The sequence below is a fragment of the Stegastes partitus genome, unplaced genomic scaffold (genome assembly GCF_000690725.1).
Source record: "Stegastes partitus isolate 25-593 unplaced genomic scaffold, Stegastes_partitus-1.0.2 Scaffold453, whole genome shotgun sequence".
NCBI lineage: Eukaryota > Metazoa > Chordata > Actinopteri > Pomacentridae > Stegastes > Stegastes partitus.
The window spans coordinates 368,363-381,948 of NW_007578184.1; the positions used below are offsets into that span (position 1 = coordinate 368,363).

A 13,586-nucleotide genomic window follows, 5' to 3' on the forward strand; every position below is an offset into this window, starting at 1 on the left:
TACAAAGTGAATCAGGTTGCGACTCAAGAAGTGCTGAACCTGCCAAAACCTGAACTGGTCGACTGTTTTCATAGAGTCTTAGACCTGACTGGCATGAAGCAAACCAGTGTAACCCTAAAAGCCTCACATTTCCCGTATCCTTGTGTGGTTGTGTCAGGCCCTCGCTGTCTGATCCAGAAGGCTCAGGCAGACTTGAACACAGCTTTAGCCAGTCTGAAGTCAGATACGCTGTTTCTAAAGGGACCAGGGGTGCAGCAGTACTTCCAGAGAGAAGGTAAAGCAAGCACAGAGCTGGTAGAGAGCTCCTGTCAGGTCGTCATCACTGAGCAGCAACAAGCGCATTCTCAAAACACAGCAACAGTAGCCCAACACAGCAGCTTCAACACAGCCAGTATGTCCACTAGCAGACAGCAATGCAGCACCCCCAGCAGCACACCAAATACCACAACTGTCCCACTCAACAAAACAACTCTGGAGGTCAGGCTTGGCAGTTTGGTGGACGAGCAGGTTAGACGATTTCTTAACAAATAACAATTTCAATACAGGGAATATTGCACCGCTGTTTAACACTATCTAACATTATATCCACAGGTGCACGTGCTGGTGGCCCCCATGGTCTCCAGAAAGCTTACCTCCACTAAAATAGGTAAATGTCTCCTGAGTAAAGGAAGGAGTAAGTTTCAGAACAACTTTGACAAGGTGGCAGGGAAGTGGACCCTTACTGCTGGTAATGTCATGCAACTTGATGCACCTTCATCTCTGGGCTGCTCCAAGATCTTCTTTATCGAGTGTCTGCCATGGGATGGAGTCAGGGGCCGGAGCATGCAGGTGAAGTGAAGTCTCTCAAGTATATTGGGGATATAAGAGCAATGGGCAAAATTCATTAAATGGTTAAAAAAAAAACAGACTAAGAACAGAATGGTTCATACTGTATTTTGCTACCAACCATCTTTGGTTTTTCTTTGGCAGGTGCTTGGTAACGGTCTGAAAAGGTGTTTGGACCTCTGTGTAAAGCAGGGTTGGTGTTCAGTTGCCTTGCCGGTCATTGGACCAGGGAAGGCTTTACAATACCCGCTGAGAGAGGCTATTCAAGTCCTGACTGACGAGATTCACCGGTTTGGATCATCTGCTTCATGTGGTTCTCTCTCCACCATCCATGTTGTCATTAAACCAGACTACCCCGACTCTGTAGAGGTGACAGGCTTTTATTTTCCTCTGTAGGTTTAACCCTAGAGCCCAATGGATGCACTTTGCATCCAAATGTACATCATTTGTCTTGGTTGAATTGCAATCAAGTTATTTATTGCAGCAAGGTGTCGTATATGTCAAATGAAACCGCAGCACTCAACCTTTCCTGTAATGCCGGTTGCTTGTCTGTACAACGAGATGTCAGCGAGAAACATTATTTTGAATTTACATCACATTTAATCATTCCAACCTGTGCACCGCTCTGCATACAGATATGCTGGATCTCGACGTCCATTGCTCTTGTGTGAATTTGCAGTCACACAGAATTCCTCCAACATGGTTCTGGAATCTCCTACACAGAGAAATAAAAAAATGTGAAAGGATATCTTTATTCCCAGCATTACTAGATACATGTCAAAGCAGCAGTTTCATTAAATAAAATATTGCTTTTCTTCATCGAAAGGCTAATATAAAAAAATCTGCAGGTGTTATCATATCAAATAGTGGACGAGTTAGATATCAGAGACTTCTGAAAAACAGCCTAGCTCTTATAATAACCAAGATAAGAGCTTAAAAACAAAGGTAGTGAAATTACACTAAAAGAGCCTAAAACAAGCTTGTGTTCACAGTGCTACCATGATGTCTACAGACACCTCAGCATGAACATGAACCAGGCAGGCAAAGGTAAACATCCACACACTCGTTAAAAGATCATTTTAAAATCCTGTTTTTAACGGTTTTGACAGCTGATTAAGCCACATGAAACTTGTTGGTGCGTTCTTCCTCTCAGCGATCTTCAGGTCCCTCACCAGTGACCTCGATGACATCACCGTGACAGTGGGGGGCGGGGTTAAACTTCAGGTGGTGTTTGGTGACATCAGCGATGAGACAACAGATGCTGTAGTAAACACAACCGACTTCATCAATCTTCAGACAGGTGAGAGTAACATTAGAAGGAGGTAGATGCGTTGTAGTTTATGTATTTGTGTACATGGGTCATTTAAATAAAGATAATCATTTTCATTCATATACAGGTGTGTGCAGAGACATCTTAAGTGTCGCTGGACCCCAGGTGGAGGATGAACTACGAAAAGGTGAGACAAAGGGTTCAAGATATGCATTTCCAAATACACAGACAGATGATAAATTAAAGTAAAAACCAAAATAAAGAGTTGTAGTGAGATGTTGAGCTATCGTCTGCCTCCACAACAGTTTCAGTGCATCTTGGAATTGATTCTAAAAGTCTGTGGAAGTCTTCTGGAGGAATGAACACGGAAATTCCCTATTAATTTTTTTGTTTTGTTCTGATGACGGTTTTGGAGAAGGCTGTCTAACAGGTTAGTCCATAATATCGCATCGGCGTCAAATGGATTGAGATCTGGTGACTGTGAACGCCACAGCATGTGACTCATATCATTTTGTTACCATTCAGTGGCTCCTCGTGCCTCCAAACCAGCAAAACGCTCCCACAGCACAACAGAGCTACCACATCCCCTCACTTTAGGGGTCAATGGCTTCATGTTTTTCCTTTAATTTGTCACCCCTCTGTACACTACATTTCCGGTTCACAGCATCTTAGCTTATCTCATGTTGTCTTTCTTGTGTCTGTATAGCAAAAGTGAACCGTGGAGACGTTTTGAAAACCCGGCCTGGCTCATTCCCCTGTAAAGCCATTTTGCACGTGGGTGGAGAAAAGGATGTCGGCCTTGTGGATCAGCTGGTGTGTCGCATAATTCAACTTTGTGAATCCTCTGGATACAAGTCTGTGGCCATCCCGGCCATCTGTGCTGGTAAGACAGTTAAGATGCTCACGTAAAAAACAAGAGATATATCTAAACGTGAATCCTCCAGCAAAGGCTGTGCCATCTATCCATGCAATTTCCTCTTTGAATGATTGCCTAGGAGCTGGTGGGTTGGATACTGATCTTGTGGCACGCGTCATCCTCAGAGGAATTAACATCACTGCATCGTCTAGTCCACTCCTGTGTCTCACCAACATCCGCCTTGTGCTGATTAAAATCAAGGTTTTCCTGGCGTTTAAAAAGCAAGTGATGCAGATGTTTCCCTCTGCTGCAATCAACACAGGTGACGCAAAGGAAACTCTTGTCAGTCCTGCTCAGAAATCTGTTTTTAAGGAACATGTTTACTGATTATTGTTTTTTAATGTACTTTACAGAGGGAGCTGCTGCCCCACAACAACCTCCTCCACAGGCTGTCAATATTCACCCAAGCATCCTGTGTACAAGCTCCACAGTTCAGCAGTCTGTCTTCACGATTGCTGGCCTGTGTAAAAAAAACGTTGACAATGCCATGACAATACTCAAGAGTCTGTATCAATCTCAGTGCACCACACAAACCTTTAGAACGGAGGAGCTTGCAGGCCTCACTCAGGATGAGGTGAATGACCTGAAACAGCTGATAGAGGATCTGGGTGTGTTGGTGGAGGAGGAGCAGTCAGGCCGGGGCCTCTGGACGGTGAGCGGGTTGAAAGATGGAGTCAACCAGGTGATGCAAATGATTCACAAATCTGCCATGTAAATCCTTCATTGATTGTAAAAAGCTGCACTTGTTTGTTATTACAATACCATGTGAATGGAAGAAGAAAGACAGGTAAAGGTATGTCTGAGCAATCTGTAATATAAGTCAATCTGAAGGATCTTTAGGTATTTATTATAATGTTAGAATTGTTTGGGAAAATATGCTTTTTTTTTCTCACTGAAGCTACCACAAGGATTACCTCACTTAAACTGGGGTTGTTTTATTATTGCTCTATATTTGCAAGTTCCATATTTTCTAATACGTGTTAACATTAGATTACAATAAATTAAAATGTCAGGCTTTTGTGAGAGAGAATTATTCTTTTTTCACATTTAATTCTAACCAATTTAAAGTTTTCAAAGCCAAGACCAGTGCCAGTTATCACATCCAATTAACATTGTCACTTCTTTATCTGGGAATTTGCTCTGTTTTTTTATTGTACAAAGACAATTTAAAAGAAATTTGACTCACAAAAATGAATAAAATGAAGAAGCAGGAATACCAACCAATCACCCAAATGTGTGAATCTATGGAGCTTATGAAATTGTTCCAGCTCTCAGTTTTAGTTGTATTTGATAAAGACAAGTGTAAGGATTCCTCTAGATTTCACAAAAATTGAAACAACATTGTGGATTTGTACCCTTTGTCCAACCTTGTTTGTTGTCCAGTTTTAGAAATCTTTATTCTTAAGAAAATAACTTTAAAATCATTGTCATAATTGCTGAAGCTGAACCTGTTGAAAACCTTATTCACTGATGAGTCTGAATCCATTTGTAGTGTCAGTGGGACCCCTGGTGGGTTGATGCAGTAACACTGCAGACTGTGGGAAAGTGTGTCATTGACAGATTTTCTAATGTGGTTTGAAATCGTATTAAAATAATCAAATATCCAAAAGCCAATTTTGTGTCATTATCATTGCTGGTAAAATGAGCGTCTTTACAGCTATTTTAACATCATATTAAGACACCATCATCTTTCATGCTACTGTGATCATGAGGAAGCGGTAACACCGATGATGAGTCTGGTTTTTTTTTTTTAAACACCATAAGATGTGAAAACGAAATAAATTAAAAGCACTTCAGCGCACATTTCAGGTCAGACAAAAAAAAAAACAGGGGAGTTCCTCACCCCGAGCTAAAGATGAACTATTTATAGTTATGGGTGTGAAGCTTTACATGAGCACAGCACGAAAACGAAAGTGAAACTCATTCAGACACCAGCGAGCTCAATCATTAAGCGAAGAAATAACACACTCGTTAAACATTCATTTAGTTTAGAATCACAGGTTAGATCAATGAACATCCAAAATTCAGGGATCTTTGAAGAAAATCAGACAACAGAGGGAGAGAATGGGAGACACGTTCAGACACTCTTCTGAAGAAGTTATTGCCAACGCGTTTGAAGCCCTTTCTAAGCTACGAGCAAGTAAGGCATCCCACTGGGTTAAAGTTAATTCTGTGTCAACAAGACTCCACTAACAGCTGTTGTTTACCACATTACCATCATAGTTAAGAATTGGCCGAAGGAAGCTACTATTAACAATAAGAACTATAACTAAGGCTGATGACAATATAGTGAAAATTCTGACCTGCTGGAAGTGGTGGAAAGTACATGATTCATTCATTATTGTCTCACAGTTTATCTGCAGTCCCTGTAAATGAAATGTAAAGCAGCACCTGCAGCAGCTACAGCATTAACACACTGCTCATGTATATTAAGGGACCAAATCAGTACTTTTACTTTCATACTTTATGTTCATTTTGCTGCTGATGCTTTAACTTGTAGCATGACTGTATTGGTACTTTGAGAAAAGATGTTTCACATGAAAATTAAAATGTAACCGTCAGCTTCATTGAGGTAAAATCAGTGATTGCAGCCAGGCCAGTAGTTTAGCTAATAAAAATGCTTTGTCAGTATGCAAGCTTTGTTTAGACATTTGTTCTCTGCAGCAAGGAACCAGATTCAGCTGTGTCTGGACAGGACGAATCTCTTTCATACTGCCAGAGATCCACCATCCACCAGTCAGTCACAGGTGAGTAAAACATCGGACACGTGCATAATATCAGCACTAAAAAACATTACAGACTGTCTTATACAGCAAACTGAAGATGACTAGAATTTCTCCTTCTGATTTTTACAACACATTTCCAGAAGGAATGCCCTGTCGAGGAGGAGCAGTTTAAACTGGTGGAGGAAGAGTTTACTCGAGTAATGTCTACGCATTACCCAGTGGTTAAAATTCTCAGAAGCAAAGGAAATACAATTACCCTGAAGGGCCCCAACAATGAGGTGCAGTCAGGAGCTGCGAAACTTGATGAACTCACTAAAGAAGTGTTAGAAAAGAGAATTAAACTTCCCATTGATTTAATAACCTTCATTAAAACCAGTGATGCCATCTTCAAGTACCAGACTCACTTCCAGAGCTTCAAAAATCCCGTTTCCTTAAAGGTGGAATCGGACCTGGTTCTGTCCAGTTTGTCGTCTCATTCCTTGGATGACGCTTTCCAAACACTGCTGAATGATCTGAGCGTGGAGATCGTGAAGCTGCAGGGTGCTGCAGCTGTATCTCCTGATCTAGACAGAATGAAAGAAATCCTGATCAAAGCCAAGAATGAGGCAAACCGTGGGAAGCTCAGAGTGGACGTCAGCTTCATCTCAGAACCCAGAAAACCTGTAGTGACCAAAGTACGACTGGTGGGCTACAGTGAAAATGTCAACAAGCTCAAAGAGGTTCTTCATGACTACCAGATTAATCAGGCTGTGATAGAAGAAGAGCTGAAGCTGCCAAACCCTGACCTGGTTTACTGTTTTCATGAAATCTTAGACTGGATTGACATGAAGCAGAGGAAAGTGACATTTAAATTTTTGCATTCTCCGAATCCTTGTGTGCTCTTGTCTGGTCGCCGCTGTCATGTTCGGGAGGCCAAGCAGGCCCTAATGCCTGCTCTAGCCACTCTGATATCAGACACCTTGGTTCTAGATGGACCTGGGGCTTGGCGGTACTTCCAAGCAGATGGCAAAGTGAGCAAAGAGCTGGTAGAAAGCTCCTTTAAGGTCCTTATCAGGGGACGGAAAGGTGCACTACTGACAAATGTGAAAACCGAACCACAAAGCATCAGCAGCATCTACAGCATCACACCCACATCTTCTATTATCAGACGATGGTGCCAAACTCCTGCAGACATGACAGCCAACAAACCAAAACTGGAGATTAAGCTTGGCAGTTTAGTGGATGAGCAGGTTAGTCATCTCTATTCTATTCTAATGTACTTTAAATCAATGACGGTGCACAATTTTTTAATATGTGCACATCTTCTCAGGTGAATGTGCTGGTGGTCCCCATGCTCGGTATGCAGTTAGGTTCCACCAATATTGGAAAATGTCTACTGAAGAAAGCAGGAAATGCAATCAGGAGAAGCTTTGACCTGATGGCAGCAAAGGGTGTCGTCGTCCCTGGTGATGTTCTGCAGGTCGACGGGCCTCCGTCTCTCGGCTGCTCCAAGATCTTCTTTATTGAATGTCAGCGATGGGACGGAGTCAACGGACAGAGTGAGCAGGTAAAGTTAAATCTTTGGTGTGCAATTCTACAATGTCATTTCGCAGATGCTTTTATCCACAGCAATGGACATGTGAGAGTAGATACAACACAAGCAAGGATCTAGTCAGGAGAAAACAACCTGGATAAGTGCCATGATGTGTTCATGAATATGCTGGAGAGGAAAAGGAAAAGGTCAGAGTGACACAAGGCACAGTGCTGCTGAAGTAGGTTAACCCAAGCCAGGCTAACTAGTTACCATGTCCTGCAAGCTTAACATGCACTTCCACATTTAGCCTGTTTCTGTACCACTCAAAGGTCATTAGTGACAACGTCACTATCATGGAAAGTCACATTATGAAATAACAGGTGAAATTCCATCAAGGAAGCAAATATGAACTTAAAAAAAAAAACAAATCAGATAATCTGCAAAAGTATTTCACACTCTATACATCTCCTAATGTCACTACTCTATTACTGCATTCAAGGGGTGATCATGAAAGTAGGCCTAGTATTTGGGCAGTCTGACAATTGTCTGCTTTTTGTTTAATAGGCACTTGGCAACGGGCTGAAGAGGTGTTTGGACCTCTGTGTTCAGCAAGGCTGGAGCTCTGTGGCCCTGCCAGTCATCGGACCTGGCGTGGCTCTACAATACCCTTGGAGAAAAGCTTTCCAAGTGCTGACTGAGAAAATTTGCCAGTTTGCATCTTCCTCTTCCTCCGGGTCTCTCTCCAACATCCACATCGTCATCAAACCCGATCATTACTCTGAAGAGGTGACAACAACATTTCTTCTCCTAATAGCTGAACAGCAACACATGTGACACTTGCTGCTATTCATTCATATGAGATGATGGTGTTCACTGCAGTTATTTGTATTTACAGTGCTACCATGACGTCTATCAACACCTCAAGTTGAAAATTCAACAGGGAGGCCAAGGTAAGCCAGACAGCAGATAACTCAACTGAGTTAAATATGCAGCACAAAGCAACATATATCAGTATCCTAGAAGCAGAAGTAAGCAGATCCTTTACCTGAGTAAAAGATTTCAATGCAAATTTTGTGCACATTTAGTAAAACTCCTGCATTCAAAGCAAAAATACTGACATATACAGAGCAAAAAAACAAAAGCACATCTAAGGGGCATGTCTGCTTGAGTCAAGGTTTTTTCAAAGTTCATTCCAGGATGACAGGCAGATGCAAACTACTCCAAACAGGGCAAAGCAGAGAGTACTTCAACATTATAGCACTCAAGTACATGCAGCATGTTGCATTACAACAATCTAGTACAAATATTTGACCATCTCTCCTCTCAGCAATCTTCAGGTCTCTCACCAGTGATCTCGATGACGTCGTCGTGACCGTGGGGGGCGGGGTTAAACTTCAGCTAGTGTTTGGTGACATCACCAATGAGACGACCGACGCTGTGGTGAACACGACTGACTTCACAAATTTTCACACTGGTATGTGAAAGCTGCTGTTGATGGAAGGAATTTCGTAGCATGTGTTGAGTAGTTGCAGGAGGGTGGTATATTAAGCAATGATCTTCATTTTACAGATGGTACGTGCAAAAATATCTTATCAGTGGCTGGACCAAGTGTGGAGGCTATGTTGAAAACGGGTAAGAGAAGAGGAAAACATTCCCAAACAAAACACCTACAAAACAGCTTCTTACAGCTTTTTCTTGTTTTGTTTGCAGCAACAGTGAACCAGGGAGCTGTTTTCAGAACCCCACCCGGATCGTTCCCATGTAAAGCCATTTTACATGTGCGTGAAGAAAAGGATGCAGGCGCCATTGAACAACTGGCGTGTCGCATCATTCAGCATTGTGAATCCTTTGGATACCAGTCTGTGGCCATCCCTGCCATCTCTGCTGGTACTGTCACATTTGACATTTTAGAAATATCATTTTACCACTTGTTTAATTTAAGCCACTGGATGAAACCACTGGATGTCCAAGTTACTTTGATTGGTTCTCAGTTCCAGAGACAGTCCTGTGTACAAACAGCACACACAGAGTAGAGCTAGTTGAAGCGCCGTCCGGGAGGTAGCAGGTCAAAGAGGTGATGACCTGGGTGGAAGGGGTCTGTGGGGATTTTTCCTGCCCTTTTCCTCACTCTGGAGGAGTACAGGTCTTGGAGTGCATCACAAAACAACTAAACAAAACAGACAAGTCATCAAATCATCTGCATTTACAAGACAGATAAAAGCACAACATGAAAACCAACACAGTGTTAGAAAACGTAAAAAATATAATTAAAATAAAAAATAAAAAGACAGTTCAAATTCAATCAAATTTCTAATTAAATCAGGAAAATATATGCTTTAGTTTTCAGAGGCCCCCAGAACAGACAAAGAGTCTTACAGTGTGTCAGGATGGCTGATTTGAGAGGGATTAGACACATGATGTGACACCAAAATGAATGAGAACAAGCTGTGGATTTTAACAGTTGAACTAATGTTGTGAAAACTTCATGTTGGGTTTGTCCAGGAGCTGATGGGCTGGATCCTGCCATCCTCCAAGGGATCAAGACTGCGACTACATCCTCCTCCCTCCTTTGTCTGACCAGCATCCGTCTCGTGCTGATAAAGATTAACGATTTCTTGACATTTAAGAAGCAAATAATGCAGACGTTTCCACCTGCTGTAATCAACACGGGTAAAAAGGCTTTTGTTGAATCTTAGCATCAAGGTCCTCTTTTCTTGTGTTCTGTTCATCACAATCCTGCTGCTTCACTGTCCGTTATTGTTTGTTTCACTTCCCAGTTCCTCAGCCGCTGCATCTGTTACAACGGTCCCCAGTGTCTGTAAACCCAGACCTAAGCATCCTCCATTCTGGTTCTAGTCAGCAGTCAGTCTTCTTGTTCGTGGGTCGCTCCAGAAAGAATGTTAATGATGCCCTGGTGGCGCTGAAGAAGCTGTATCAGGATCACTGCTCCACCAAAACCTTCACAAGGGAAGACCTAGAAGACCTGACCCAGGATGATGTCAAAACCCTGAAGCAGCTGGTGGAGACTGAGGGCCTCTATGTGAAGGAGGACCAGCCTGGCCGGGGCGGCTTGACGGTGAGCGGGTTGAAAGACGGCATCAACCAGGTGGAGCAGATGCTTCACACCGCAACTCCGCTTAGGAAAGAAATGAGGGTCAGAGAGGAGGATGATTTGTACTCTCGTGTGACTTGGTGCATCCTGGGACCTAATGGCAGCTGGGACAGACTCCCCAAAACAGCCAACCTCAACCTGGAACGTAATAATGTCACAAAAGGCATAGTGGACGCACAGGGAATCCTGTGGAGTGTAGATCTAGGGAAGATGGAGGCCATAAGACGAGTCATGGGAACGACCACCAAGCTGAAACGACATGAGCATCTGTCAGGTGAGAAGGTTGTTCTTGACAAAAATAACACTTGATTCAAACAGAGCAGATATTATTGTCACAGCACAGACAGTACGGATAAAATAGCGTCAGTGGGATTTATGTTCTGAGCTCAGCCTTGTGACTGTTCACTGGTCTCCAGTGTCAGCCAGAGGTTCAAGTTGTTCTAGTCGAGGAAGAGTCACATCCAGTCACTTTCAGTAACCATCCTAGTGTGATTAACTGCAAAGTACCAAATGCAAATAAATGCAACCTAGTTAGAACTTATGTCATCATTTTAAAAAGGGTTTGATATTATTGTTCAGATTTTCCCTGTTTTGTTAAATTACAGATAAAATCTAGTATATAGTAGTATTTATTGTTGAAAAAAAAAAAGAAGCCAGAACTGTACATGCACATACCAATCTGTATTTTCACAAATAACAATACTTTATTTTTTTTAAGTGTGTGACCATAAAATTACACTTTTTTTCACCATGTTTAAATCCACTAAAAATAGCATTGCTGTTATTTTTATGTTTCTTTTATTCTTTTTATATATTTATTAGCTTTTTATGGTTTTATTTTATTTTTATTCTTTTATTATTGGAGATTATTGGAGTTTTTTTTTTTAAGTTACATTTTCATTTAAAAATTACTTAGGGGAAAATGTTATTTTTTATTCTTTTGATTTTGATTTTGATTTTGATTTTTTATTTTTTTTTACAGTTATCTGTACATATATATTTTATTGATACAACAAGTGTTTCTAGGAAAGTCCATGCACTAAGTGGCTAAACTCAAACTTTTTACAGGTCAAATAATATGCAATACAAGGTGATCTGCTGCAGCAATGTATCTGACACTTTTATCTTTTTTTTTCATTCCATTTTGTCATTAACTCGTCTAATCTTGTTTTTTTTTCAGATTTCACTTTCCCCCTTTACTGGGACACTATGGCTGATGGGGAAAATCTTAAAGTGGTTGCACTGGAGCCTTCCTCTGCAGAGTACCGCACAGTAGAGAAAGCCTTCAGACAAACTGTCCAACAGACTGTATTAAAGGTGGGTTGAAACTGAAAAATTACGTATAGATTTCAAAATCATGTTCCAGTTGCCATTTGCACCCTAACTTTAACTTTTCTGCAGCTGAACCATTTAATTTTTTTTCTTCCCAGATTGAGCGTTTACAGAATGTTTACTTGCGTCGCACCTATGAAGCGCGGAAAAATCACATTTCAGGAAAGAACGCACGTCATGTTGGAGCAGGTGAAAAGCTTCTGTACCACGGAACGAGTCAGGAGACCTGTGAGTCCATCAAAACAAATGGCTTCAACAGGGCTTTTGCAGGGAAGCACGGTAAGAATCCTTCATTCCACTCTGTAATCTAACATTTATTTACAAAAGAAGCCTGCAGTACTTTTAAAGGCATGATATATTTCTAATATTTTGTTTTTATTTTCCCACTTTTCAGCAACTTCATATGGTCAAGGAACTTACTTTGCTGTAAAAGCCAGCTACTCAGCCCATACCACCTACTCAAAGGTAGCAGATGATGGTTCTCAGGCCATGTTTGTGGCCCGAGTTCTGACTGGCTGCTACACTCAGGGCCACAGCAACATGAGGGTGCCTCCACCTCGCCACAGCCAGCAGTCCCATGACCATTACGACAGCGTGGTGGATAGAACAGACAACCCATCCATGTACGTTGTGTTCCACGATAACCAAGCTTACCCAGAGTACCTCATCACCTTCTGTCGTTGAGGGGATTTAGAATTGGTAATGTCCTCACTCGTGTTTGGCTCAAATCCCTGTTGAGCATTTATGTGCACTATTTAAAATAGTGGCACGAAGCACTGGTCGAGTGGTAAAAAGACATCCAAGCAGGTAATGATCACTCAAATCGAGCTATGTTTGCTGTTTCCTTGTTTTTTTTTATTGCCATTTGGAGCAGCCCATAGTCTGAAGAGACAAACTCTTTCTTTATTTCTGATATTTGTTCTTTACTACCCACCATATTATTCAGGATTATTAAGGATGAACTAGCATCATTTCTGTTGGACTTTAAAGCTAACCCCCTAACTTTTATACACACTTGTCTCAGGTTTGTTAACAGCTGAAGCTAAAATGCAAGAATATGTGGAAAATCATGACAAAATGTGTGACCGAATACAGAAATAAATGCATGTAGAAAGAGCGAATCGGCAATTTACATGTTCGTTGTCGGAGTTTCTGATCATCAGTTACTGTACGAAGTTTTAGAAAGTGTTGTTCATAAACTAAAGCTGGTAGGATAATAACCAGGTATCACGTCATTGCTCTTGAACTTTGTCTTCAGCTGCAGGAGGAGGTTGTTTTCCTCACCAGTGAACCAGGAAGTGGACTCTGGTAGGATGAGAGTTATCTGTGTCATCTTGTGCACACACACTGTTAGATCTGATCATATAATGGCAATAAGAAGCCAACAGTAAGTCATGGCTGAGTGTATCTGTGCTTCCAACTGAAACGAGTCAGGTCTCTATCTACATATGTGAATAATGTTTGTTTACAGTCAAATTGCTTTATTTGAATTGCATTTGCAGACTTGCACAGCCGTCAGAAGGCATTTTCTTCCCTTTAATAACAAAAACGAAGCACTGCTGATGTAAAAACGCTGTCATTTTGACTGCAGACCGCATAATTACATGTGACTTCTGTTTTATTAAAAATTTTCTGGAAGTAAAATGTATGCGTCACTCACATTTTTATTGACTTTGGCATCGTTTGTGGTTGCTGAGTCTTTCTTTTTGTCTTTGTGTCTCCAACAAAAATCACATACAAAGCACTTTCAAAACCAAGCAGGACGTGCAGCCTAAGTACACAACAGTTGTTGTGGAAAAAAACAAGGTTAAAATAGAACACAAGCTTAAACATAACTTAAAACTGATCAGTTACAAAATAAAAGCAGATTAAACAACAAAAAAACTAGAGAA

At 41.4% G+C, this 13,586-nt stretch overlaps 2 protein-coding genes across 3 annotated transcripts in view; both read left to right on the top strand.

Moving 5' to 3' along the window:
- Positions 1–13,338, top strand: part of LOC103360599 (poly [ADP-ribose] polymerase 14-like) — a 15,796-nt gene extending 2,458 nt beyond the window's left edge. The window contains exons 4-16 of the mRNA XM_008286405.1: positions 5,026–5,151; positions 5,676–5,758; positions 5,878–6,966; positions 7,047–7,283; positions 7,815–8,036; positions 8,146–8,200; positions 8,578–8,724; positions 8,820–9,137; positions 9,753–9,920; positions 10,028–10,636; positions 11,543–11,679; positions 11,793–11,973; positions 12,089–13,338. Of these exons, the coding sequence (XP_008284627.1) occupies positions 5,026–5,151; positions 5,676–5,758; positions 5,878–6,966; positions 7,047–7,283; positions 7,815–8,036; positions 8,146–8,200; positions 8,578–8,724; positions 8,820–9,137; positions 9,753–9,920; positions 10,028–10,636; positions 11,543–11,679; positions 11,793–11,973; positions 12,089–12,378 (3,662 nt within the window). The 3' untranslated portion in view covers positions 12,379–13,338. The remainder of the gene's footprint in view (positions 1–5,025; positions 5,152–5,675; positions 5,759–5,877; positions 6,967–7,046; positions 7,284–7,814; positions 8,037–8,145; positions 8,201–8,577; positions 8,725–8,819; positions 9,138–9,752; positions 9,921–10,027; positions 10,637–11,542; positions 11,680–11,792; positions 11,974–12,088) is intronic.
- On the top strand, positions 7–4,620 carry LOC103360591 (uncharacterized). Of its 2 annotated transcripts, XR_520360.1 has the most exons (10): positions 7–507; positions 592–828; positions 970–1,194; positions 1,818–1,872; positions 1,979–2,125; positions 2,223–2,282; positions 2,802–2,978; positions 3,091–3,273; positions 3,365–4,116; positions 4,202–4,620. XR_520360.1 is itself a non-coding variant. In XM_008286395.1 (9 exons), the coding sequence occupies exons 1-9, from the start codon at positions 94–96 to the stop codon at positions 3,724–3,726; spliced, it is 1,860 nt and encodes a 619-aa protein (XP_008284617.1). In that variant the 5' UTR covers positions 7–93; the 3' UTR covers positions 3,727–4,620. The 2 variants fall into 2 exon arrangements, 1 of the variants encoding a protein (XP_008284617.1); XM_008286395.1 differs by having other exon boundaries at positions 3,365–4,620.
- Positions 13,339–13,586: the final 248 nt, after the last annotated feature.

Excerpts from the sequence above, each read along its gene's own strand:
- LOC103360591 (XM_008286395.1), top strand. The coding sequence starts at position 94 with ATGAAGCAAACCAGTGTAACCCTAAAAGCCTCACATTTCCCGTATCCT. Across the intron at positions 1,873-1,978 it reads CATGAACCAGGCAGGCAAAG|CGATCTTCAGGTCCCTCACC; the intron begins GTAAACATCCAC and ends TCTTCCTCTCAG. Across the intron at positions 2,979-3,090 it reads CATCCCGGCCATCTGTGCTG|GAGCTGGTGGGTTGGATACT; the intron begins GTAAGACAGTTA and ends ATGATTGCCTAG.